Below are 23,477 nucleotides of genomic sequence, written 5' to 3' on the forward strand. Positions count from 1 at the left end.
ATTTTTATGTTTAAGTTAACAAAGACGGAGGGAATCATCCAAGTGACCCATCATAGAGCACTTCCAGTTCTAAAGAATACTGACTTACTTCAGGTGACAACACACTACCATTTTTAAGTTTCTCGTCCACACTGTTTCTTCGTCTCTGTAGCTGATCCTTCTCTTTCTGGAGGGCCTGAACTTGTTCAGAAATCTTTATTTTCTCCTCAGCCGTGCTGCGTTGCAGCTCTACATTCTTTTCAGACAACTCTTGGTCCAACAAGTTCAGGCGAGTTGATATTTTCAAACTATCTGTGTTTAAGACCTAAAAAGACACAATCAACCAAACACCCCAAAAACAGTTATTAGAAACCCAAACTGCATATAAATTAGGAAAAACAGAAAAAAGTTACTAACTGAATATATTTTGAGCTTCCACATTATTGTTTTCTCTTATGGAGTTTTTTGGGCTGGGGGGTTCATTTTTTAAAATCTTAAGTCGAATGCCTTTTTTTTTTTTTTTAATGGAGATTCCAATGATGAATTTACTGCCAAGTATTGCTTGGCTATACCAGACTACAGAGTATTGGTTTTAAGAGGTAACATTTTTTGGGGGGCGCCTGGGTGGCTCAGTCAGTTAAGCGTCTGACTTCGGCTCAGGTCATGATATCACGGTCCGTGAGTTCGAGCCCCGCGTCGGGCTTTGTGCTGACGGCTCAGAGCCTGGAGCCTGTTTCAGATTCTGTGTCTCCCTCTCTCTATGACCCTCCCCCGTTCATGCTCTGTCTCTGTCTCAAAAATAAATAAACGTTAAAAAAATTTTTTTTAAAAAAGAGGTAATATTTTTCTTTTGTATTATTTTCTAAATTAAACTTTTCTTCCTTGGCCTGTTACACAGTTATATGGTCTGTAACTATAACTTCTCTATAGGTTGAGATTTGGTTTGTTGTTTAAACATATAATTTGTTTCTGCTCTTATTTCATTCTGGTCAGAAAATATGGCCAATTAGAGTAATGGAGATCTTCATTATGGCCTAACTTAAAAGAATTTTTTTTTTAAGAAAATTTTTAAGGGGCACCTGGGTGGCTCATTCAGTTAAGTATCCAGCTCTTGATTTTGGCTCAGGTCAAGATCTCACAGTGAGTGTGAGCCTTGCGTCAGGCTCTACGCTGGTAGTGTGGAGCCTGCTTGGGATTCTCTCTCTCTTCCTCTCTCTCACGACTTCCTGGCTCATGTTCTGTCTCTCTCAAAATAAACAAACATTAAAAAAAGAAAATTCTTAAAATGGATTTTCATCTAAGTAATTACATGTATATATACCACAGGTTTAAAAGTTTTTAAAAAAGCAGGCTCCCTACCCCACCCTCTTACCTGAGTCCCACTCTCCAGAAACAACTATCTTCAACCTTTCTAGCTATTTCTGCTTGTGTTAATGTCCATGTTTCTAAATAACATAACCAATTTCAAATAGTGCCCACAGATGGACTATTATGGAAGACGAGCACTTGGCACTATTATGCCTCCTCTACTTCCCCTCCCTCTAGTCTCCCAGTATAAGGTGTATTACAGTTTTATGTTAAATCAATATTCAGTTCACATAGCTTTGTGAATATTATTCACAGCTCAAATGTCTCATATAAAATTATCATTTTCCATAGGGTATGACTGCTGGTATGTTCTACTAATTCTTCTCCAATACAATTACACAGTTCCTCTCAATACTGTTTTTTTTCACTTGACCAAAACTTAAATCAGGTCATCTTTTTGTTCTATTCTTTTTCTGGAAACATTTTGCCTGAAATCTCCATCCTCCTGCTCCAAACTGGACTAGTTATTCTGGAACTTCCTTTTAGTATTATCCCTGGAATTTCCATGTTGGATCACACTTTCAGTACCCCAAGTCTTCCTTTTTCATAGCTGATGCCCTCATTTTTGTGGAGCATATCCTCAAGTAGTTTCCTGAGAGATGAGGTCAGAGATCATTCTTTTCACTTGAAAATGCCCTTATTCTGCCTTCATATTTGATTCAGAGTTAGGCTCAAAAGAAGTCTTGATTGGAAATAATTTTCCTTGTGAGTTGGAAGACTGCTGCAGGTCTTAGTTTCTACTGAAGAAGGTTGAGAAGTCCAATATCATTCTGATTGTTGAGATTTACAAGTGACTCATGTCTTCTATCTGGTAGTTTTCAGGATCTTTTTTTTTTTTTCCTCAGTATACTTAAAACTTCAGTGATAAGCTTTTGGCACTCATTTTGCTGGGCCCTTGATGACCAATTTCCATCTAGAGTCTCACATCTTCAGTGTTGGGAAAATTTTTTGTATTGTCTTTGATAGTCCCCTCTTCTGTTTTCTCTGTTATAGCTTTCTGAAATTCTATTTCTTGGACGTTGGACTTCTGGATTTATCTGCCAATTAAATTTTTTTCTCTTATTTTCTATTAATTTATTCTTTTATTTACTTTCTGGGATATTTTCTCAATGTTATCCTCCAACGCTTTAAATTTCCAACAGTTCTCGGGGTGCCTGGGTGGCTCAGTCAGTTGAGCATCTGACTCTTGATTTCGGCTCAGGTCATGATTCCAAGGTCATGGGATTGAGCCCTGTGTTGGGCTCCGTGATGAGTGTGGAGCGTGCTTAAGATTCTATCTCCCTCTCTGTCCCTCTCTCCCTCTCGCATGCTCTTTCTCTCTCTAGAATATAAAACATATGTTGAAAAAATTAAAAATAAAACGTTTAAATTTCTAGCAGTTCTCATTTTATGGATAGACTATATAATCTTTTAACACCCTGAGAATATTAAAGGTTTTTTGAAAGTTTTTTTCAGCTCCTTCCTCTATTTCTGATGTCTCTGAGCTTCTTTTTTTCTTTTGGACTCTGACTTTCAAGTTAGTAGCATTCCTGACATGGATGTCACATTTAAGAGTTAGGTATGAAAATGCTGATAAGTTCTGTAGTAGGTATACTTTGTCACCATGGGATGTATCTGGGGTCTGGCCACTTAGTTGGGGGCCCCCAAGGGTGTTTTTAGGTCTTTCTTCATGGACTGTTTCAGAAAATCCAACAATGTCTTGTTTGGAAGTATAAATCTGGCTGTCAGCATTTTGGGATCCAAGTAGGTGTTAGGAAATGGCTATCTCAGGATTCCTACGTAGACTGACTTTTATTCATTACCTCTTTTGAGTATTCTGACTTACCGTGACGATCTGCTGTACCTGGTTCAAGCTTCAGAAAATAAACCGTCTGGTCTTCGAAGTGAGAAAAGGGTGGTTTCCTGATGATGTCGTTTCCATCCTATGCCTCACTTCTGCCTTCTGAAAATCTTAGTCCCTTCATTTCGGAGTCTTTTTGTATTCTATGTGAATTCTATCTCATAAAGGTATCATTACTAAAAAAAAATTTTTTTTTACATTTATTTATTTTTGAGAGACAGAGCACAAGTGGGGGAGGGGCAGAGAGAGAAGGAGATACAGAATCCGAAGCAGGCTCCAGGCTCTGAGCTATCACACAGAGCCTGACGTGGGGTTTGAACCCACAAACTATGAGATCGAGCCTGATGCGGGGTTTGAACCCACAAACTATGAGATCATGATCTGAGCCGAAGTCGGATGCTCAACCAACTGAGCCACCCAGGCACTCCTCTCATAAAGGTATTATTAAAAAAAACAAAAACAAACAAAATACTAGGGGTGCCTGGGTGACTTAGTTGGTTAAGGGTCTGACTTTGGCTCGCGGTCTGTGAGTTTGAGCCCCGCACTGGGCTCTGTGCTGACAGCTCAGAGCCTGGTGCCTGCTTTGGATTCTGTGTCTCCCTCTCTCTCTGCCCCTATCCCGCTCATGCTCTATCTCTCAAAAAAAAAAAAAAAAAAAAAAAAAAAAAAAAAAAAAAAAAAGCTCATGCTACAGCTCTCATTCATGTCCCTCTTAAGCTCTCAAGGCATTTGGATTCCAGCCTCTTCTGCTAAGTAACTACTTACCTATACCTTCCCATCTTACACTTTTTGGTAACCTTTAGTCTTCTGTATCTTTTTTTTTTTTTTCCTTTATGGGCTTATAGCTTTTTTTTTGAGTAATAGCTTTATTGAGATCTAATTCACATACCGAACAATTCACCTAGTTATTTATTTTTAAAGATTTTATTTTAAGTAATCTCTATACCCAATATGGGTCTTGAACTCCCAATCCTGAGACCAAGAGTTGCACACTCTACAGACTGAGCCAGCCAGGTGCCCCTAAGTCCCCGATTTAAGTGTATAATTCAATGGCTTTTAGTATACTCACAGAGTTGTGCACCCATCACCACAATCAATTTTAGAACGTTTTCATTGTCCTCAAAAATAAAACCCCATGCCCCCTAGCAGTCATTCCACTCCCCATTCCCCACTCAGCCCTAAGCAACCATTATTCTACTTTTTGTCTCTACAGACTTGCCTCATCTGCACATTGATATAAATTACATGTACATACAACATGTGTCTTTCGTGACTGGTTTCTTTCCCTTAACACAATGCTTTTGGGGTTCATCCACGTGGCAGCATGTATCAGAACTTCATTCTTTTCTATAGCTGAGTAACATACCCTAGTATAGATATATCACTTTCTGTTTATCCCATTCATCAGCTAATGGGACATTTGAATTTTTTCATTTTGAGGCTATTGTGAATAATGCTGTTATTATGCACATTCATGTACAAGCTTTTGTGTAGACATGTGCTTTCACTTCTCTTGGATATATACCTAGGAGTGGAGTGGCTGGGTGACATAGTAATGCTATGATTAACCTTTTGAGGAACTGTAAGATAGTTATCCGAGGCAACTGTACCATTTTACAATCCCACAAGCAGTGCATTAAAATTCCAATTTCTTCATATTGTCGCCAACACTTAGTATCTATTTTTCTGACTACAGCAATCCCAGTAAGTGTGAAGGAGTATCTCATCTCTGTTTTGATTTGCATACCCCTGATGGCTACTGATGTTTCATATGTTTATTGGCCATTTGTATATCTTCTTTGAGAAATGTCTACTAGATCCTTCACCCATTTTTAATTGAATTGTCTTTTTATTACTGAGTTAAGACTTCTTTATATATTCTAGAGACAAGTCCTTTATCAAGTATATGATTTGCAAACATTTCTCCCCATTCTGTGGGTTGTCTTTTCAACACCAACTTTCTTGATGGTATCCTTTGCATAACAAATGTTTTTAATTTTGATGAAGTCCAATTTATCTAATGTTTCTTTTATTGCTTTTGCTTCAGGTATAGCAAAGAAACTATTGCTTAACCCAAGATCACAAAGATTTACACCTTTGTTTTCTTCTAAGGGTTTTATAGTTTTACCTCTTACATTTAGGTCTTCGATTTACTTTGAGTTGAAATCGTATATGGTATGAAAATAGTTTTTTTTATATCACATTCCATGTCCAAAATGCATAGGATTGAACCTTATAAATATTTCTTAAAACACTGGAAAAAAATGTAATCTATTCACGCCTTTTGTTCAGAAAAGAACCCAGCAGTATAACATCATCAAGTTTCTCTTCTGTTTCATTAAAACAATCTTCAAAGAATCAATTTTGCTTTGCTCTGTTGTGGGTTTCATTTATTTGTACTCTCTACTTACCTCAGTATGTTCTTGCTTCCTAAATTTTACATCTTGTTCAAAGTAGAAAACTTCAATTTTTTCCCCCCTGTATCATGAAGTAAACTTATTTCAGGAGAAAGGGTTTTTTTTTTGTTTTTTCCTCTTTTTTCTTTTGTGATATGGAACGTATAGTAAAGGTCCCAGTTTATTTTCTTCTATTTACACATTGATATTTAAATGTGTTCATCTCTCTTGCTGTCATTTACATGTTTTGAGGGGTAGCTTTTCAAACTCGGCCCTGACGGGGCGCCTGGCTGGCTCCACTGGAGGAGGGTGCAACCTGTGATCTCAGGGTAGTGAGTTTGAGCCCCATGCGATGTGTAGAGACTACTTAAAAGTAATAATAATAAACTTAAAAAATAAAAAAATATATAAAAGTAAAAATAAAACTTGGCCCTTACAGCCAGCGTGAGCAAGCTACCTGATATAGCACCAACAACAAGCCTGGTTAGAGGGGCTGCCCCTATCCCTGGGTGCCAATAGCTATTCAACATGAATGAGGAAAGGAGGACAGAGCAGAGGTTAAGTTCAGGTTTCCACACTTGTCTGCCTGTTGTATTGAGGTGGAGAGGCTAAGAACACACGACCATCATCTCAGATCTTACTGAAAGGAGCCTGAAAGGAAGGTCTACTAAAGAGGCAGGTCATTGGTCCTCGCTGTTCAATTACTCAATGTATAGACTGTCCTCGGCCTGATGGGCAGAAAGTCCTCCTCAAGTCTGGGGCAAGCCAGCTTCATTTTCAGATGCTGTTATTGCTATAGTTGAAAATATACATAGCTACATCCAAAAAACGTATCCCCTGGTTCTTCTATTCCTTCCATAATCATTCCTTTTTCAAAACCTGAAATTGAGGCAAACCCCTTCATAAAAATCACTTCTTTGGCTCATAAAACCCATGTTCTCCAGCAAAAGTTCTTGTAAAGGTCCCCAAGTCATTATAATTTGAAAACTGAACAAATCTTCATCACATAAAATCTCTCTTTTACAGCAACCCTGCAAACCCCTAACTTTGGGTAGTAGTGATAGCTAGATCATTTTTTTTTAATGTTTATTTATTTTTGAGAGAAAGGGAGAGACAGAGTGCGAGGAGGGGAGGGACAGAGACAGAGGGAGACACAGAATCTGAAGCAGGCTCCAGGTTCCGAGCTGTCAGCACAGAGCCTGATGTGGAGCTTAAACTCACAAATGGTAAGATCATGACCTGAGCTGAAGTAGGACGCTCAACCAACTGAGCCACCCAGGCACCCCAATAGCTAGATCATTTTTAAGTCTATTTTCCCAAATTACCAGTGTTCTCTATACAGCATCAAATGGTACAATTTATTCCTTAAATATCCACTAAACTTAATAATAGAGGTTGCAGGGAGAAAAGGAGAGTTACTGCTTAATGGTTATAGACTTTCTGTTTGGGGTAATAAAACATTTTGGAAATAGGGTGATGGTTGTATAACATTGTGAACGTAATTAATGCCACTGAATCACACACTTAAAAATGGTCAGAATGGCCAATTTTATGTTATGTCTATTTTACCATAATTTTTCAAATACCCAAAAATGTTAATAATAATATACTTGGCAGAACATTGAACCAATGGACATCGAACATTCGACTTCAAAATTGCAATAGATTTTAGTGGTGGTCATTAAATAAGCACTAATATGCAAAAATACATTGAAAACCAGAAGAGTTTTCTTTTGGTTTCTAATTTCATAGTAGTATGCTTTACTTCTTAGAGAGAAAGGTAATCCTAGTTTACACGCAGAATCCAAGAGCATAACAAATAGCATACCTGGCTAGATCTCAACTTCTTATTTTCCAGGTGGCTCTTCTCCTGTAACAGGGCCTCCTTCTTACAAACTATGGCCTCTCGTTTTTTTAAATCTTCTTCCAGCTCCTCCAATTCTTGGCGTTGGTTCAGGACTTTTTCTACTTCTTCATCTAACCATTTCTTTTGCTCATCCAATTTCTACATTAAAATTTCAAAGAAATGTTATTACATCATTTGTTTTTCTTCTGCCATAGGATGTATATTGTAATAATGTCATTTCAGATTGGCTAAAATACCTTAAATGAACATTTAAAAACTATTGGTGAGAATAATAAAACAGTGTTCCTGTCTAAAATCGTTAGGAAGTGGTTCCAGTTAACATCTTGCTGTGTTTTATAGGGAATTAAGATGTATTCTCCGAACATGTTTGAGTCTGGGATTTTCTAAGTTGACAAAAGGACTGACAATTTTTCCATACATATATTAAGAGGTAATTCTGAGAACAGGCTGGGGGATCTTTTTCTCTGTCGTAGAGGAACATACCTCCATCACAGCACTTACACTGTGTGTTGCTCTACAGTCTGTCTCCCCGACTGACTGAGTTCCTTGACTGACTGGACAGACTGTTTTTCTAACTCTCTATCCCCAAGGCCTGCTATACTTCCTGGCCCATGACCGGCCTTCAATAAAATGTTATATGAATGACTGAATGAATGCCTGATCCAACTAACTAATCAACGAAGTAAGTAAACGAATACACGGTGGAAGACACACATAATAGAGCATGGAAATCCACTCTGCACTGTAGCCTGTCAACATCAATTGTAAGATAAAATGAGCTGGAAGGAGTTCCAAAACAAGTATCTTAGTATTCTCTCAAATCGAGGATACCCAGAAAGAAAAAAATATGAATGGAATATGACTGTCCAAGATCAGCTCTACCAAGCGCCCATCCGCACTGCGGACATGGTAATGAAGCAATGCCAGATAAACAACAGATAATAGGGAAACAAATCATTCAGTACTATTTTCCAGTTCTTCTCCAATTGATGAAAATGGTGCTTAGAAATCTATATTAAAAAATGAGATGGGGTGTCTGGGTGGCTCAGTCCGTTAAGCGTCTAACTCTTGATCTTTGACCCAGGTCATGATCTCACGGTTTGTGAGACTGAGCCCTGTCGGGCTGTGTGCTGACAACACAGACCCTGCTTGGGGTTCTCTCTCTCCCTCTCTGCCCCTCTCCCGCTTGTGCTCTCTCTCAAAATAAATAAACATTAAAAAAACAACAAAACAATGAGATAGTGAATATGCATGAGGAAAAGAGAGGGAAGTGGCCAAAGCAAAGTAGATCCAGTGCTATGCAGTCCTCCATCCAGACCTAGATAGCATGGCCCTATAAGCACTATCACATCCAAATAATATTGAAGTAATATTGAAGCCTATAATAGTAGCTCTACAGTTTATAAGAAACAGGAAGGATATCCCAGAACAACTATAGAGACACTTTTGTTTTGTTATATCCAGCTCTACCTTAGAAACTCCATACAGGAGAACCTATGAAGTCTAGCAATTAGCTAAAACATATTCTATGAACATTCCTTGACTTGGAGTGGGGTTTGAAAAATTAATAACAGATCTTTTGTAAGGTCCATTCCAATAGGAGGGAAACCTGAAAAATTATGATTGTTGCTAATAAATGCTGTATACAGCTAACTCCCAGGTACCATGTCAGCAAAAAGGGAGTGAGGGACTGGAATGGCTCTAAGAAATGTCAGTGCTGGCCTCACAGAGTAAGAAATATTTTGGCAGTGCTTTGAAGAATGGGTAGGAGTGCACATAATACAGGTTTTTTAGGGAAATAATAAATGAGTGGATTTTTCTGCATTTGATATAATAAAGGTTACGATTTATACAATTCACTGTACCTTAGTAAGTTTTCTGAAAATTTCTTGATTTGTGTTTTCTCCTTTAATAGCAAAGGTTCCTATCACACAGTTCCTATCACACAATTCAAAAAATACTTCCTTATAAAGGAGCTTCATAACAAATCAATATCCTATTCTAAGCTCTTTGGATACCCATATTGATTACTTTATAATCTTGTTCTTATTTAGGGTCAAATTCTGGAAAGTGGGTTTTTCTTTTGCAGTGTTTAAAAACATGAAGTTTTGTTTTTGTTTTATTAATATTTTTAACCCAATATAGTGCAAGCTGTGGAAATCTTTTTATTGTTGTATTCATTTAAAATTTAGATCCTTAGTGTTTTGAAAAACAGGTCTCACTGCTCTGTGCGTTCCTACCTCTCCTACTCTCCCACATACCCTTTCTGCCCAGAAATGTTATTACCAAGCAGCACAGAATGTCAGAGTGATAGCGCTTAACAAACATACTAGGTAAAATAAATAACTCGGAATACATTCATGTCCTCAATTTTACTATTAAAATACATAAAATTTAAGAAAGAGCAAATAAATTTTTCAGAAGGTGATGTATTTAGCGTTTGAGTGTAATTAGGTTTAACTGCAGTGTTTTTAAGATTTTTAGAACTGCCATTTTGAATTTACATAAAAATAAAATTTTGTTTCCTAGAACTTTGAGTTAGTTTATAGATATCACTTTTTAAATGTGGCACTAAAACAGGGTACTTGGGTGGCTTAGTTGGCTAAGCATCCGACCCTGCGGTTTTGGCTCAGGTTGTGATCTCACAGTTCATGAATTCGAGCCCCACATGGAACTCTGTGCTGATAGTGTGGAGTATGCTTGTGATTCCCTATCTCCCTCTCTCTCTCCCCCTTCCCCACTCACTCTTTCTCAAAAATATATAAACATTTAAAAAAATAAATGTGGCACTAAAACAATAACTTTTAATACATCATATATGGTGCATATATAATTTGGTTATGTTTGAATGGAGGGCTCTGATTTTTAGAAATGTATTGTTTCCATGGGAATAAATACAATCCAGTGAACATGGATTTCATGTTTACATTCTACAACATTCAAATAAATGCATTCTTTTTTTTATGTTTATTTTTGAGGGGGGGAGGGGCAGAGAGAGGGGGACCACAGAATCCAAAGCAGGCTCCAGGCTCTGAGCTGTCAACAGGGAGCCTGATGTGGGGCTCGAACTCACTGACCACGAGATCATGACCTGAGCCAAAGCCTGATGCCCAACCAACTGAGCCACCCAGATGCCCCCAAATAAATGCATTCTACTGAAAAAAGAATACAAGCACATTTCTGGATGAGAGAGTAATTTTTTTTAATGTTCATTTTGTTTTTGAGAGAGAGATACAAGTGGCAGAGGGACAGAGAGAGAGGGAGAGAGAGAATCCCAAGCTGTGCTGACAGCAGTGAGTCTGACGCGGGCTCAAATCACAAACTGTGAGATCATGGCCTGAGCCAAAGTTGGACGCTCAAGTGCCTGAGAGTAATTTTTTAATAACAGAAAAGCTTTGGGAGAAATAATTAGAAAATTTGTAGTCCAGTGGTAAAGTCCAGTGTTTGAAGATTTTATTCAGAGTACACCACTTTTTACCTCTATTTAAACAACCATCAAAGCAAAGAGAAAGCAGGAAACACTAAACAGAATCGACAAACCTGGAACTGGTCTATACTTCCAAACGAACCTTTTCTCTTTTTCATCTTAAATGCATCAAGGTCCTCGGTTTCTAGTGTCAGAGAGTCTTCCTGTTCTGTTTTTGACTTTAGTTCCTGTAGAGAACAGAAATTAAAAACACCTTATTGCTTTTACTTCCTGGCCATCATTAAATATTTATGCAGATAATCATTTTCTTCACATTTACTTTCTTCCTTGTAAAAAGAAAGAAAATGCGTAGATGAAGGTTGGGGCTACTGGAGAGGAAAATAATGTTAGCCCCTCATTGAAGCAATAAAATCTCACAGCAAATCAAGGTTTACTAACATCACTTGGTTTTTTTTCATTGTTTGCCAGTGTTACAAATCAGCACAGCAGGTTAAGAGTCTGAAAATTATAAATGTGCTTTTCTCTTCTGCCTTTCTGAGCTCATGACCTTTTAGTTAGTCTCCCCAAGGCACCCATCTGCCATGGGGATACTAGAAGTCATGACAGTAGAAATATGAAAAGTAATATTCAGTTTCTGTCATTCAGAAATAGGATTTTGTGCATGAGAACAGCCTTTCAAGATAGATGATGGGGTGTGCTTGGCAGGCTGAGTCAGTATAGCATGCAGCTCTTGATCTCGGGGTCATGAGTTCAAGCCCCACGCTGGGTGTAGAGATTGCTTAAATAAATAAACTTAAAAAAAAAAAAGATATGGGGCTCCTGGGCGACTCAGTCAGTTAAGTGTCCAACTCTTGATTTCGGCTTGGGTCGTGATCTCATGGTTCGTGAGACTGAACCCCGCATCTAGCTGTGCTGACATCACAGAGCCTGCTTGGGACTCTCTCTCTGACTCTCTCTCAGCCCTTCCCCTACTCGTGCTCTCCCTCAAAATAAATAAATAAATAATTTTTTTTAAAAAGATAGATCATGGTCCTTTATTTTCCATCCACATTTTAAGATGGGTTTCTTAAAACCCATTTCTCCTGGGTTTAGAGATGATGCCTCTGTCCACCACTACCTTAGCAGGAATAAGGAAGGAGGCCATGAACCAAAGTGGGCTGGTCTGCATTACTATTGCTTATTGGTCCATGATGGATAAAACTACAGAAATTGAAAGCGTTTAGAAACCTTTATAAAATTGGACAGAATAATTTTATGTCTGTTGAATATTAATAGTTACAATAAATAATTAAAAGATTGACTTATTGTATATTTTAATTTTTTATTTCATTTTCATTTTAATACTAAAATGGGCTTCACAAGCTAATAATAAAATGAAAACTGCACCTTCTCCACAGGTAATTTCAGAAGTACTGATATAAAGGAAGTAAAAGGAAACTCTATCATGTTCTAGCCCTGGGAATGGCAGAAAGAAAGAAAGAGATGGTAAGAAAGATGTGTGTTCCAGTTTTCCTCCCTCCGAATTTTGGCCCAGAAAGGGGGTGATAAGTAAGGTATATCACTGGGGGCAGAGGGGCAACACGCAGACGGTAGTGCAGAGGACCCACCCACAGGGGGCTGCCCAGCCTCGCTGAAAGAGCAGAAAAGTTCGATCAGGGAAAGAGGGATGAGAGGTGTCTGGGTGGCTCAGCGGTTAAGCATCAGACTCTCGATTTTGGCTCAGGTTATGATTTCACAGTTCATGAGTTCGAGCCCCACGTCGGGCTCTACACTGACAGTGTGGGACCTGCTTGGGATTCTCTGTCTCCCTCTCTCTCTGCCCCTTCCCTGTTCATGCTCTCTCTCAAAAATAAATAAACATTTATTTAAAAGAAGAAGAAAGAAAAAGAGAAGAAAAAACAGAAAGAGACATCATATAGACTCCTTGGCGTCAAGTGATGTGGATCCTGAGAACCAATGACCGTTTCCCCACGATGACTGACCCCAAAAGTGAAGAAGAGGACAGGCCACTGGGCTAGCAAGATAGATGGGGACCTAGTAGCTTCAATGGGGATTCATAATGCCAGAGGAGGTGAGATGAAGCCAAAGCACCTCCATGCTCTAAACTGGAAGCGAGACCAGACTACAAGTTTATGCCAACTCAGGGCTTCATCATTGGGACCCAGCAAAGAAAAGCAGACAAGAGAGAGCACATTCCAGCCAGTCACACACAAGGACCAACTGAAATTCAGGTGATCCTTTTCTCTTCAACTCCACATGATGCAATAAAAGCTGTATACCTGACCATCGCATACACTGGACTGAATATTCTTATTCAAGAGAGCTGAGAGTTACTTACAGGAAATGGTTAAATTACCAGAGTAAGGTTTTAACAGATTGGACATTTACTTTGTTCCTAGACTTCCAGCAATTATCGTGATGTGGATTGGGCAGGGTGAGAGGGGTGGTGGTGTCATAAAGAACACAGGTCTGCTGTAGACTAAATAAATTTTCTCTGCTCACCTGCATTGTATTACAAGTGAATACGACCCTGTTATATTTACCCATTAATTTTTTCATGCTTCCTAGCCTCTCGTCCGTCGTTATAACTTAGCCCCCGTCATAGTCGCAGTAACGCCAAGATGCTGAAACAAAGGCACCTTTGGAGCAGACTCTCTGCCCTTCCTCTTCTTGTGAGTGTACTATAGTAGGTGTCATCCTGTCTACATGTTACTCTCGACGTTATTGCCATTCTCTTACGATATAATCCCTGTTATAATATTAAAGTAACTGTTCACCAGGTATGATGCCAGGCTTTCATATCTATTTAATTGTCCCATTTAATCCTCACGATAATCTTCTGAGACAGGGACTATTAAAAACTCCATTTGATAGCTGGAGAAAATTGGTGTTTAGAGAGGTAAAAAGCTCAAGATCACACTATGACCCACAGTTTCGAGGGTTCCCACACTTTTTCTTACAGCCTATGCACGGACTTCAGTTAAGAACTGGTACTCCAAGGAGAACCTACACAGATGTCGTGGTATTCTCCGGAAATGGTTTAGTCAAAGGGAGAATGAAGAAACAGGCATGTTGGAAAGTTAGCCCCAAACAGAAGACTGTGAGCAGTTTTTCTGTTTTTGCATGAAGTAGTGGAAACTTTAATATATCTCTGGAATACTCGTTCTCCCTTTACATAGGGTCGTTTCCCTAGAATGAGGGATATGGCTAGAAGCAACAAAACTGCCCTAGATGAAAATGTAAAATGTTTAAGTTACAGGCAGATTTGCATTCCAGAAGACTATGTATGCACTCTGACCAAAAGAGTTTTCTCTTTTCCCAAAATAGAGACTTAGACAGTGCTATGTCTTGTTGGTTTAAACCATGATCTAAGAGAGCTGAGAAGCTGAGACCCAAAGGTCATGTGACTGACAGGCAGACCTAATCCTCACATTGGAGGAAGGACCATAAGAAAGAGACTAGGTTGTCGGTAGTAGAAATGAGAATTGAATAGGTTAAAGATATTCAGAAGATATAATCTATATAGGACTTAGTGGTTCCTTCTTAGGAAGAAGACAGAGTCAAGGATGATTGCTAGCTTACCTATTTGAATGGATTGAAATGTTAGGTAAAGCACATGGAAAACTATGTATTTTCCCCTATGAAGGGAGCAGGGAGGGGAATTGTGGTGAGATAAGTAAGGAAGATCATGAATTTAATCTATAAGACAACCTAATGAGGATGTCAATGGTTGGATATAGGAATCCAGAGCTCCAAGTACAAATCTGGGGTTAAGGATTAAATTTGAAAGCTGTCAGAGTTAAATTGTAGCCATGGAAAAAGATGAGGTCATCAAAGACAGAAGACAGAAGAGGCATAAGCCTAGAGGTTTGGGGAATTCCCATATATTAAGTACTGATCATGCAGGATGAACTAGCAAAGACAGAGATTAAGCAGTCAGAGGAAAAAAACAAGAATATAATTTCACAAAGGCAAAGGGGAAAATATTTCAAGAAGGAAGGAGTGGTGAACTACGCTGGATGCAGCTGAGGTTTTAAGGACTTTAGTGACCGAGAAAGCACTAGTGAATTTCTCAAAAGCTTTGAAGTAGATGGTAGAGACAGGAACCAGACACCAAACTGGAGAGGATGAGAGAATGAATGGAAGCAGAGGAAACAGAAACAGATGCAGTAAACTTTTCCAACCAGTTCGGTTCTAAAGGTGAGAAGACAGAAAGAGAAAAGCATAAGGTTAAAGAAGGATAATTTTAAGATGAGAAAAATCTAGGGGCACCTGGGTTAAACATCTGACTCTTGATTTCGGCTCAAGTCATGATCTCACAGTTTGTGAGTTCAAGCTGCGCTCTGCACTGACAGCGCAGAGCCTGCTTGGGATTCTCTCTCTGCCCCTCCCCTGCTTGCTCTCTCAAAACTAAAAAACTAAATTAAAAAAAAAAAAACAAAAAACAAAGGGGGCATCTTGGTGGCTTAGTTGGTTAAGTGTCCAACTTCAGCTCAGGTCATGATCTCAATAGTTGGTGAGTTCGAGCCCTGCCTTGGGCTCTTTGCTGTCAGCATGGAGCCTGCTTTGGATCCTCTGTGACCCCCTCTCTCTGCCCCTTCCCCCTCTCTCAAAAATAAACATAAAAATAAACAAACAAACAAAAAAAGATTGAGGGTGCCTGGACGGCTCAGTCAGTTAAGTGACCTACTCTTGATTTCTACTCAGGTCATGATCTCACGGTTCATGAGTTCAAGCCCTGCATCACGCTCCATGCTGACATTGTGGAGCTTTGCTTGGGATTCTCTCTCTCTGTCTCTCTCTCCCTCTTTGCTCATTCCCCACTCGTGCACACACTTGCACACTCTCCCTCTCTCTCTCAAAAATAAATAAATAAACCTAAAAAAAAAAAGAGAGAGAGAAAAAACAGATGACTCAGATCAATGGAACAGAATAGAGAACCCAGAAATGGACCCAAAAACGTATGGCCAACTAATCTTTGACAAAGCAGGAAAGAATATCCAATGGAATAAAGACAGTCTCTTCAGCAAGTGGTGCTGGGAAAACTGGACAGGGACATGCAACATAATGAACTTGGACCACTTTCTTACACCATACACAAAAATAAACTCAAATGGATGAAAGACCTAAATGTAAGACAAGAAGCCATCAAAATCCTCAAGGAGAAAGCAGGCAAAAACCTCTTTGATCTTGGCTGCAGCAACTTCTTACTCAACACATCTCTGGAGGCAAGGGAAACAAAAGCAAAAATGAACTACTGGGACCTCATCAAAATAAAAAGCTCTGCACAGCAAAGGAAACAATCAGCAAAACTAAAAGGCAACTGACAGAATGGGAGAAGATATTTGCAAATGACATATCAGATAAAAGGTTAGTATCTAAAATCTATAAAGAACTTAGCAAACTCAACACCCAAAAAAACAAATAATCCAGTGAAGAAATGGGCAAAAGACAGGAATAGACACTTCTCCAAAGAAGACATCCAGATGGCCAACCAACACATGAAAAAATGCTCCACATCACTCACCATCAGGGAAACACAAATCAAAACTACAATGAGATACCACCTCACACCTATCAGAATGGCTAACATTAACAACTCAGGCAAAGACAGATGTTGGCAAGGATGCGGAGAAAGAGGATCTCTTTCGCATTGCTGGTGGGAATGCAAGCTGTGCAAGGCAGAGTGGTGCAGCCACTCTGGAAAACAGTATGGAGGTTCCTCAAAAAAATTAAAAATAGACCTACCCTATGACCCAGCAATTGCACTACTAGGCATTTATCCAAGGGATACAGGTATGCTGTTTCAAAGGCACACATGCACCCCCATGTTTATAGCAGCACTATCAACAATAGCCAAAGTATGGAAAGAGCCCAAATGTCCATCGATGGATGAATGGATAAAGAAGATGTGGTATATATATACAATGGAGTATTACTCTGCAATCAAAAAGAATGAAATCTTGCCATTTGCAACTACGTGGATGGAGCTAGAGGGTATTATGCTAAGCGAAATTAGTCAGTCAGAGAAAGACAAATATCATATGACTTCACTCATATGAGGACTTTAAGACATAGAACAGATGAACACAAGGGAAGGGAAGCAAAAATAATATAAAAACAGGGAGGGGGACAAAACATAAGAGACTCAAATATGGAGAACAAACAGAGGGTTACTGGAGGGGTTGTGGAAGGGGGAACGTGCTAAATGGGTAAGGGGCATTAAGGAATCTACTCCTGAAATCATTGTTGCACTATATGCTCACTAATTTGGATGTACATTAAAATAATATTAATAATATATTATATTATTAAATATAATATTAAATATAATATTATAATAAATATTAAATCAATAAATAATTATTAATAATTATTATTAATAATTAACAAATAACAAATTAATAAATAATATTAAAATAATAAAATAAACTATAAAAAAGAGAAAAATCTAAGATGTTTAATTTTTTTAAACTGTTTATTTTTATTTTTGAGACAGAGAGAGACAGAGCATGAATGGGGGAGGGTCAGAGAGAGGGAGACACAGAATCTGAAGCAGGCTCCAGGCTCTGAGCTGTCAGCACAGAGCCCGACATGGGGCTCAAACTCACGGACTGTGAGATCATGACCTGAGCTGAAGTCGGACACTTAACCGACTGAGCCACCCAGGCACCCCAAAGATGTTTAAAGAAAGAATCCAGGAGGGGCGCCTGGGTGGCTCAGTCGGTTAAGCATCTGACTTCAGCTTAGGTCATGATCTTGCCATCCGGGAGTTCGAGCCCCGTGTCAGGCTCTGTGCTGATGGTTCAGTGCCTGGAGCCTGTTTCAGATTCTGTGTCTCCCTCTCTCTCTGACCCTCCCCCCCTTAATGCTCTGTCTCTCTCGGTCTCAAAAATAAATAAACGTTAAAAAAAATTAAAAAAAAAAAAGAAAGAATCCAGGAGAAAAAAAGTTGAAAAGATTGAAGAAAAAAAAGAAACGAGATAAAGCACATACTGCTTAGAATAGTATTAACTGAAGATAAATGTTAACTATGCTATAATAATTACATTAGTAAGACTGAGTACTTCAAAGAAATTAAGAAAGTAATTCCATTTACAATAATATCTAAAAGAATAAAATATCTGGAAATAAATTTAAGCAAGGAGGTAAAAGACTTGTATAACGAAAATCAGAAAGGATTGCTGATAGGAATTAAAGAAGGGGGGCTCAGTTGGTTAAGAATCCAACTTCAGCTCAGGTCATGATCTCACAGGTTCCTGAGTTCAAGCCCCGTGTCAGGCTCTGTGCTCACAGCTCAGAGCCTGGAGCCTGCTTCAGATTCTGTGTCTCCCTCTCTCTCTGCCCCATCCCCACTAATGCTCTATCTCTCTCTGTCTTAAAAGTAAATAAAACATTTTAAAAAATTAGAAATTAAAGAAGACCTAAATAAAAGACACCCCATGCTCATGAATAGGAAGCCTTAATATTGTCATGTGGTGTCAGTATTCCCTAAGGACTCTACAGATTCAGCCTGATCCATATTAAAATTCCAATGGCCTTTTTTGTAGAAATGGAAAGGGTGATCCTTAAATTCATATAGAATTGCAAGGGGCCTCAAATAACCAAAACAATCTTCAAAAAGGACAACAAAGCTGAAGGATTTCTTTCCAATTTCAAAACTTACTACAAAGCTACAGTAGTAAAAATAGTATGGTACTAGCATAAGAACAGACATATACACAAATGGAATAGAACTGAGCTAAGAAATATATCCATAATACAATCGATTGATCTTTGACAAGGGTACCAAGTCCATTCAATGGGGAAAAAATAGTCTCTTCAACAGATGATGGTGGCACAACTCAATTTCCACATGCAAAAGAATGAAGTTGGACCTCTACCTCGCACTATATACAAAAATTAACTCAAAATCAATGAATGACTTAAGTATAAAAACTAAAACCGTAAAACTCTTAGAAGAACACAAAGGGGGTAAATCTTTGTGACTTTAGATTTGGCAGTAGAATCTTTAAAGGATACCAAAAGCACAAGCAACAAAAGAAAACATAAAATGGACTTCATAAAAAATTTAAAATTCTGCTGCATCAAAAACTATTTTCTTTTTTTTTTTAACATTTATTCATTTTTAAGAGTGAGAGAGACAGAGCATGAGCAGGGGAGGGGCAGAGAGAGAGGGAGACACAGAATCCAAAGCAGGCTCCAGGCTCCGAGCTGTCAGCACAGGGCCTGACGCGGGGCTCACGTCCCCTCAAGTCACAGACCGCGAGGTCATGACCTGAGCCGAAGTCGGACGCTCAACCAACTGAGCCACCCAGGCGCCCCTCAAAAACTATTTTCAAGAAAGTCTAAGGGAACCTGGGTGGCTCAGTCAGTCCGACTTCAGCTCAGGTCATGATCTCACAGTTCATGAGTTTGAGCCCCACATCGGGCTCTGTGCTTAGAGCTCAGAGCCTGGAGCCTGCTTCAGATTCTGTGTCTCCCTCTCTCTCTCTGCTCCTCCCCAACTCATGCTCTGTCTCTCTCTCAAAAAAAATAAACAAAATATTTTTTTTATCTTGCAAATCTTGCAGACAGGAATTCACCTGCTGTTTAAAAAAAAAAAAAAGTTTAAAGACAACCTACAGAATGGGAAAAATTTATAAAAGTCATGTATGTGAGAGAGTTTAATGTCCAGAGTACATAAACAAACTCCTACAAGTTAAAAATAAGAAGATAATCCATTTAAAAAGTAGACAAAGAATGGGGCGTCTGAATGGCTCAGTCGGCTGAGCGGCCGACTTCAGCTCAGGTCATGATCTCACGGTCTGTGAGTTCAAGCCCTGCGTCGGGCCCGCGTCGGGCTCTGTGCTGACAGCTCAGAGCCTGAAGCCTGCTTCGGATTCTGTGTTTCCCCCTCTCTCTGCCCCTCCCCTGCTCACACTCTGTCATTCTCAAAAAATAAGTAAACATTAAAAAAAAATTTTTTTTAAAGTAGACAAAGAACTTGAATAGACATTTCTCCACACAAGTAATACAAATGGCCAATAAGAACATGAAAAGATGCTCAACATCATTAGTCATTAGGGAAATGCAAATCAAAACTACAATGAGATACCACTTCACTCACACTTGGATAACTATAATAAAAAAGAAACAGAAAATAACACATGTTGGCAAAGATACAGAGAAATTAAAACCCTCACACATTGCCGGTGGAAATGTAAAATGGTGTTGTCACTATTGAAAATGGTGGTTCCTGAAAAAATGAAACATGGAATTATCATATGACCCAGCAATTCCACTCCTCGAACTTAAACAGTTAACTTACAGGTCGATTTTTACCACAGTATGATTCACAGTAGCCAACAGGTGGAAGCAACTCAAGTGTCTACCAACAGATGAACGGATGGACAAAATGTGGTATGTCCACAAAACAGAATATTACTCGGCTGCAAAAAATAATGAAGTTCTGATACATGCTACAACACGGATGAACCTTGAAAACATTATGAAAAGTGAAATAAGCTAGACACAGGCTAAATCTTGTATGATTCCATTTTTATGAAATAGCTAGAACAGGCAGATTTAGAGAGACCCAAGCAGATGAGAAGTTACCAGGGCACTGGGGGAAAGAGGAGAAAAGTTTTGAAAACAGCTAGTGGTCTCAGTTATACAACATTATGAATGTAATCAGTGTCATGGAACTAACTGTACACTTAACTTGATTAAAATAATAAATTTCATGTCTATTTTGCCAAACCTTATAAAAATTAATAATGTAATATACCCAAACCCACTGAATTGTTTATTTTACATGGGTGAATTGTATGGTATGTGAAGTATATCTCAGTACAGCTGTTAAAAAAAAAGAATCAGTAACTTGGCTTAAATTATGTTCCAAGTCTTGGGTTCAGCTTAACATTTCAATAGAAAAGAGCCCGGTACCTAATGCTAGATGAGTATTTGTTATTGCTGTTGCTATGATCATGATCCTCCTCCTCTTTTTCAAAAAAGTCCTGTGAGGTAAGTATGATTGAGGCCATTTTTGATAAGAATAAACAGACTCAGAGAGGGTAAGTGATTTTCTCAATAAACAATCCAGCCAGGAACCGAGAAGGCTGGGATTTGAACCCATGCTGGCCTGGCCCCAGAGCCCAGGCTGACACCATTAGTTCCTCCACAGCCCAATCCATTCTATAGAACTGCTGGGCATACAGGTCTGATCACTCGTCTGTTCATTATTAATGAAATGATACTATTTTACCTTGTGCTTTTTCCCATGATGTCACATGGAGGTCAAAGCACTTTGGAAATGGGAAATCCTATCATATGTCAGGTATTTTTTTGGAAAGTCAGCTTTATGTTTTTGACAGCCTCAAGTAAAGTAAAGGTCCTAGTCAGAGAAACTGTTATCACTGTACCTACCTTCTTCTATGAAGCAAAAGCCTTCAAGACAGTACTCAGAATTCAATAAATAGGTTTTACTATGTAAGTGAACCAAGCATTGAGTGAATGAGGACAGCAGCCAAGGAAAGGGCAAGGTCAGATACCTCAGAAGCCAAGTGGCTTCATCAGCCATGAGCCATTTAACATTTCATACTTATGCTTGCAGGAAAGTATGACAATATTACTTTGATTTTTTGTTGATCCCGCTGAATTTCTGCATCCAGTTGCTTCCTTTTTTCATTTTCTTCTCGAAGTCTCTTTTGCAGCTGTACCTTTTGATATTTCATGTGATCTACATTCTGCTCTAGTTCATTAGCACGTTTCTCATTTTGGATTGACAGTGATGCCAATTTCTTACTATTTTGTTGCTTCTTCTGTAAGACCTGTGAGCATATGGAATATTTCAAAATGAAAAGCTGAATCTCCCACAAACCTCAAGTAAACTTAAACTTTTCATTCTATGGCGAAGGTAGGCATTTGCCTAGATTTTCGTTACTTTTGATAGGTTCATAATTGTTTACTACATGTCTACTTTTACAATTGGGCCACGATCATAATTTTCACCAGATACAGAGAATGATGAGACTCCCTGATACAGACAGCCAAACAGAACAAATTTGATGTCTCTGCTTTTTTACTGCGTGTTTTAGTTTAAAAATGATACAAATTAAAAGAATATAAAACTGAACTATATATTTAAAGACTTATCTCTGACCCAAAATCTACTGTCCTGCTCCCGACACAAAATTACCAATTTCTTAAATATTCTTTCAGAAATAATTTATATGCATGCAAATGAATTCAGATATATTCTAAACAGACTGATTTTCACCTTCCTTTTTTTCCACTTATCTTAGAGATCATCTCACAGAGATCTGTTCTTTTTATGTGATTGCAAAGTAGTCCACTGTGCTCTTCTTTTATAACCAGCTATAGCCTAAATAATTAATCCTGGAGTTAAGATGATCAGTACAGATACCGTTTTCCCTGACAGTGACCGTTATAATTATCAGTTTAATTATTTGAAATAAAGCTTCTCCTCATCTAGCTCAAATATAATTGAATAGCATAAAAAATGTTGAACATTTACTAAGAGTTTATACTAATATAAAATATCAGTGTTCCAATTTACTCCTGAGCAAACATATTAAACGTGTATTATGTGTCTTAGCATTGCACTAAGTACGTGTTACGTTACATAAAAAGTTAAAGTGAGGTCATTTGTAAATTATGCAAACTACAATTAATTGTTCCCTTTATTTTGGCAGTAAGTTGTCGGCAAAAACATATTTTGTTTAAACTCAACTAGGTATTCACAGAGGCACTGTAACTTACAGCACTACGAAAACTGTAGTCTGTGAACCAGTACTAGTCCCAGACTCGTTGTTAGCCTGCACCGCTAAGCATGCTACCGGATTCAGCTGACGCTGTTTACGTCAAGCCTTTTTTTTTTCCAAATACATAATATTTATTATTAAAAAAATTTTTTTAATGTTTATTTATTTTTGAGAGAGAGAGAGAGAGAGTCAGAAAAGAGCAGAGAGAGAGGGAGACACAGAATTCAAAGCAGGCTCCGAGCTGTCAGCACGGAGCCTGACGTGGGCCCAAACTCACGAGCTGTGAGATCACGACCTGAGCTGAAGTCGGATGCTTAACCGATGGAGCCACCCAGGCGCCCCATATGTTAAGACTTCTTTGATGAAGGGAGCTATGCTCCCATTTGCCTTTATCTCGTCAGAGACCAAAAACAATCTGCAGACAAACTACTTTGAGTACCACTAGCTTGGAGACCACAGGACTCTGTAGTTTCCTATCCGTAAATCTGGACAGTGGCTTTGCCACACTTACTTTTGATAGTAATTGCAATACTGCAGCAAAAATAATATTAGCAGTTTGGTGTCTTTCCACATAATACTGAAGGTATAGGTACTGATAATCTTATTTAAAAGTAAGATAGGTTGCCGTCATCTTTTGTATTTATTCCACACATGCTCAAAAGTGCACCTTTAATGCTATTAGTATTAAAGAATTAATGCATCATATAGGTCTCTGTATATATCTTGACATAAGAATACAGATTTTAGGGGCACCTGGGTGGCTCAGTCAGTGAAGCATACGACTCTTGATTTCAGCTCAGGTCATGATCTCATGGTTTATGACACCAAGCCCTGT

At 38.6% G+C, this 23,477-nt stretch overlaps 1 protein-coding gene and 1 long non-coding RNA gene across 16 annotated transcripts in view; one reads left to right on the top strand and one right to left on the bottom strand.

Moving 5' to 3' along the window:
• The window catches only part of LOC122233122, a 48,445-nt gene extending 35,045 nt beyond the window's left edge, over positions 1–13,400 (top strand). For 6 of the 7 annotated variants that reach the window (XR_006210591.1, XR_006210594.1, XR_006210593.1 and 3 more), the window contains 2 exons: positions 12,275–12,362; positions 12,750–13,400. This is a non-coding gene — a long non-coding RNA (uncharacterized LOC122233122). The remainder of the gene's footprint in view (positions 1–12,274; positions 12,363–12,749) is intronic. The other variant, XR_006210596.1, reaches the window with a different exon arrangement.
• Positions 1–23,477, bottom strand: part of KIF27 (kinesin family member 27) — a 98,129-nt gene that overhangs the window by 22,602 nt on the left and 52,050 nt on the right. For all 9 annotated transcript variants that reach the window (XR_006210588.1, XR_006210589.1, XM_042964524.1 and 6 more), the window contains exons 11-14: positions 21,491–21,688; positions 10,991–11,104; positions 7,412–7,588; positions 89–304 (exon numbers count right to left, since the gene is read on the bottom strand). Coding sequence is in view for 7 of the 9 variants with exons in the window: in XM_042964524.1 (XP_042820458.1) it covers positions 89–304; positions 7,412–7,588; positions 10,991–11,104; positions 21,491–21,688 (705 nt within the window). In the remaining 2 variants the exon portion in view is untranslated. The remainder of the gene's footprint in view (positions 1–88; positions 305–7,411; positions 7,589–10,990; positions 11,105–21,490; positions 21,689–23,477) is intronic.

The sequence above is a fragment of the Panthera tigris genome, chromosome D4 (genome assembly GCF_018350195.1).
Source record: "Panthera tigris isolate Pti1 chromosome D4, P.tigris_Pti1_mat1.1, whole genome shotgun sequence".
Taxonomy (NCBI): domain Eukaryota; kingdom Metazoa; phylum Chordata; class Mammalia; order Carnivora; family Felidae; genus Panthera; species Panthera tigris.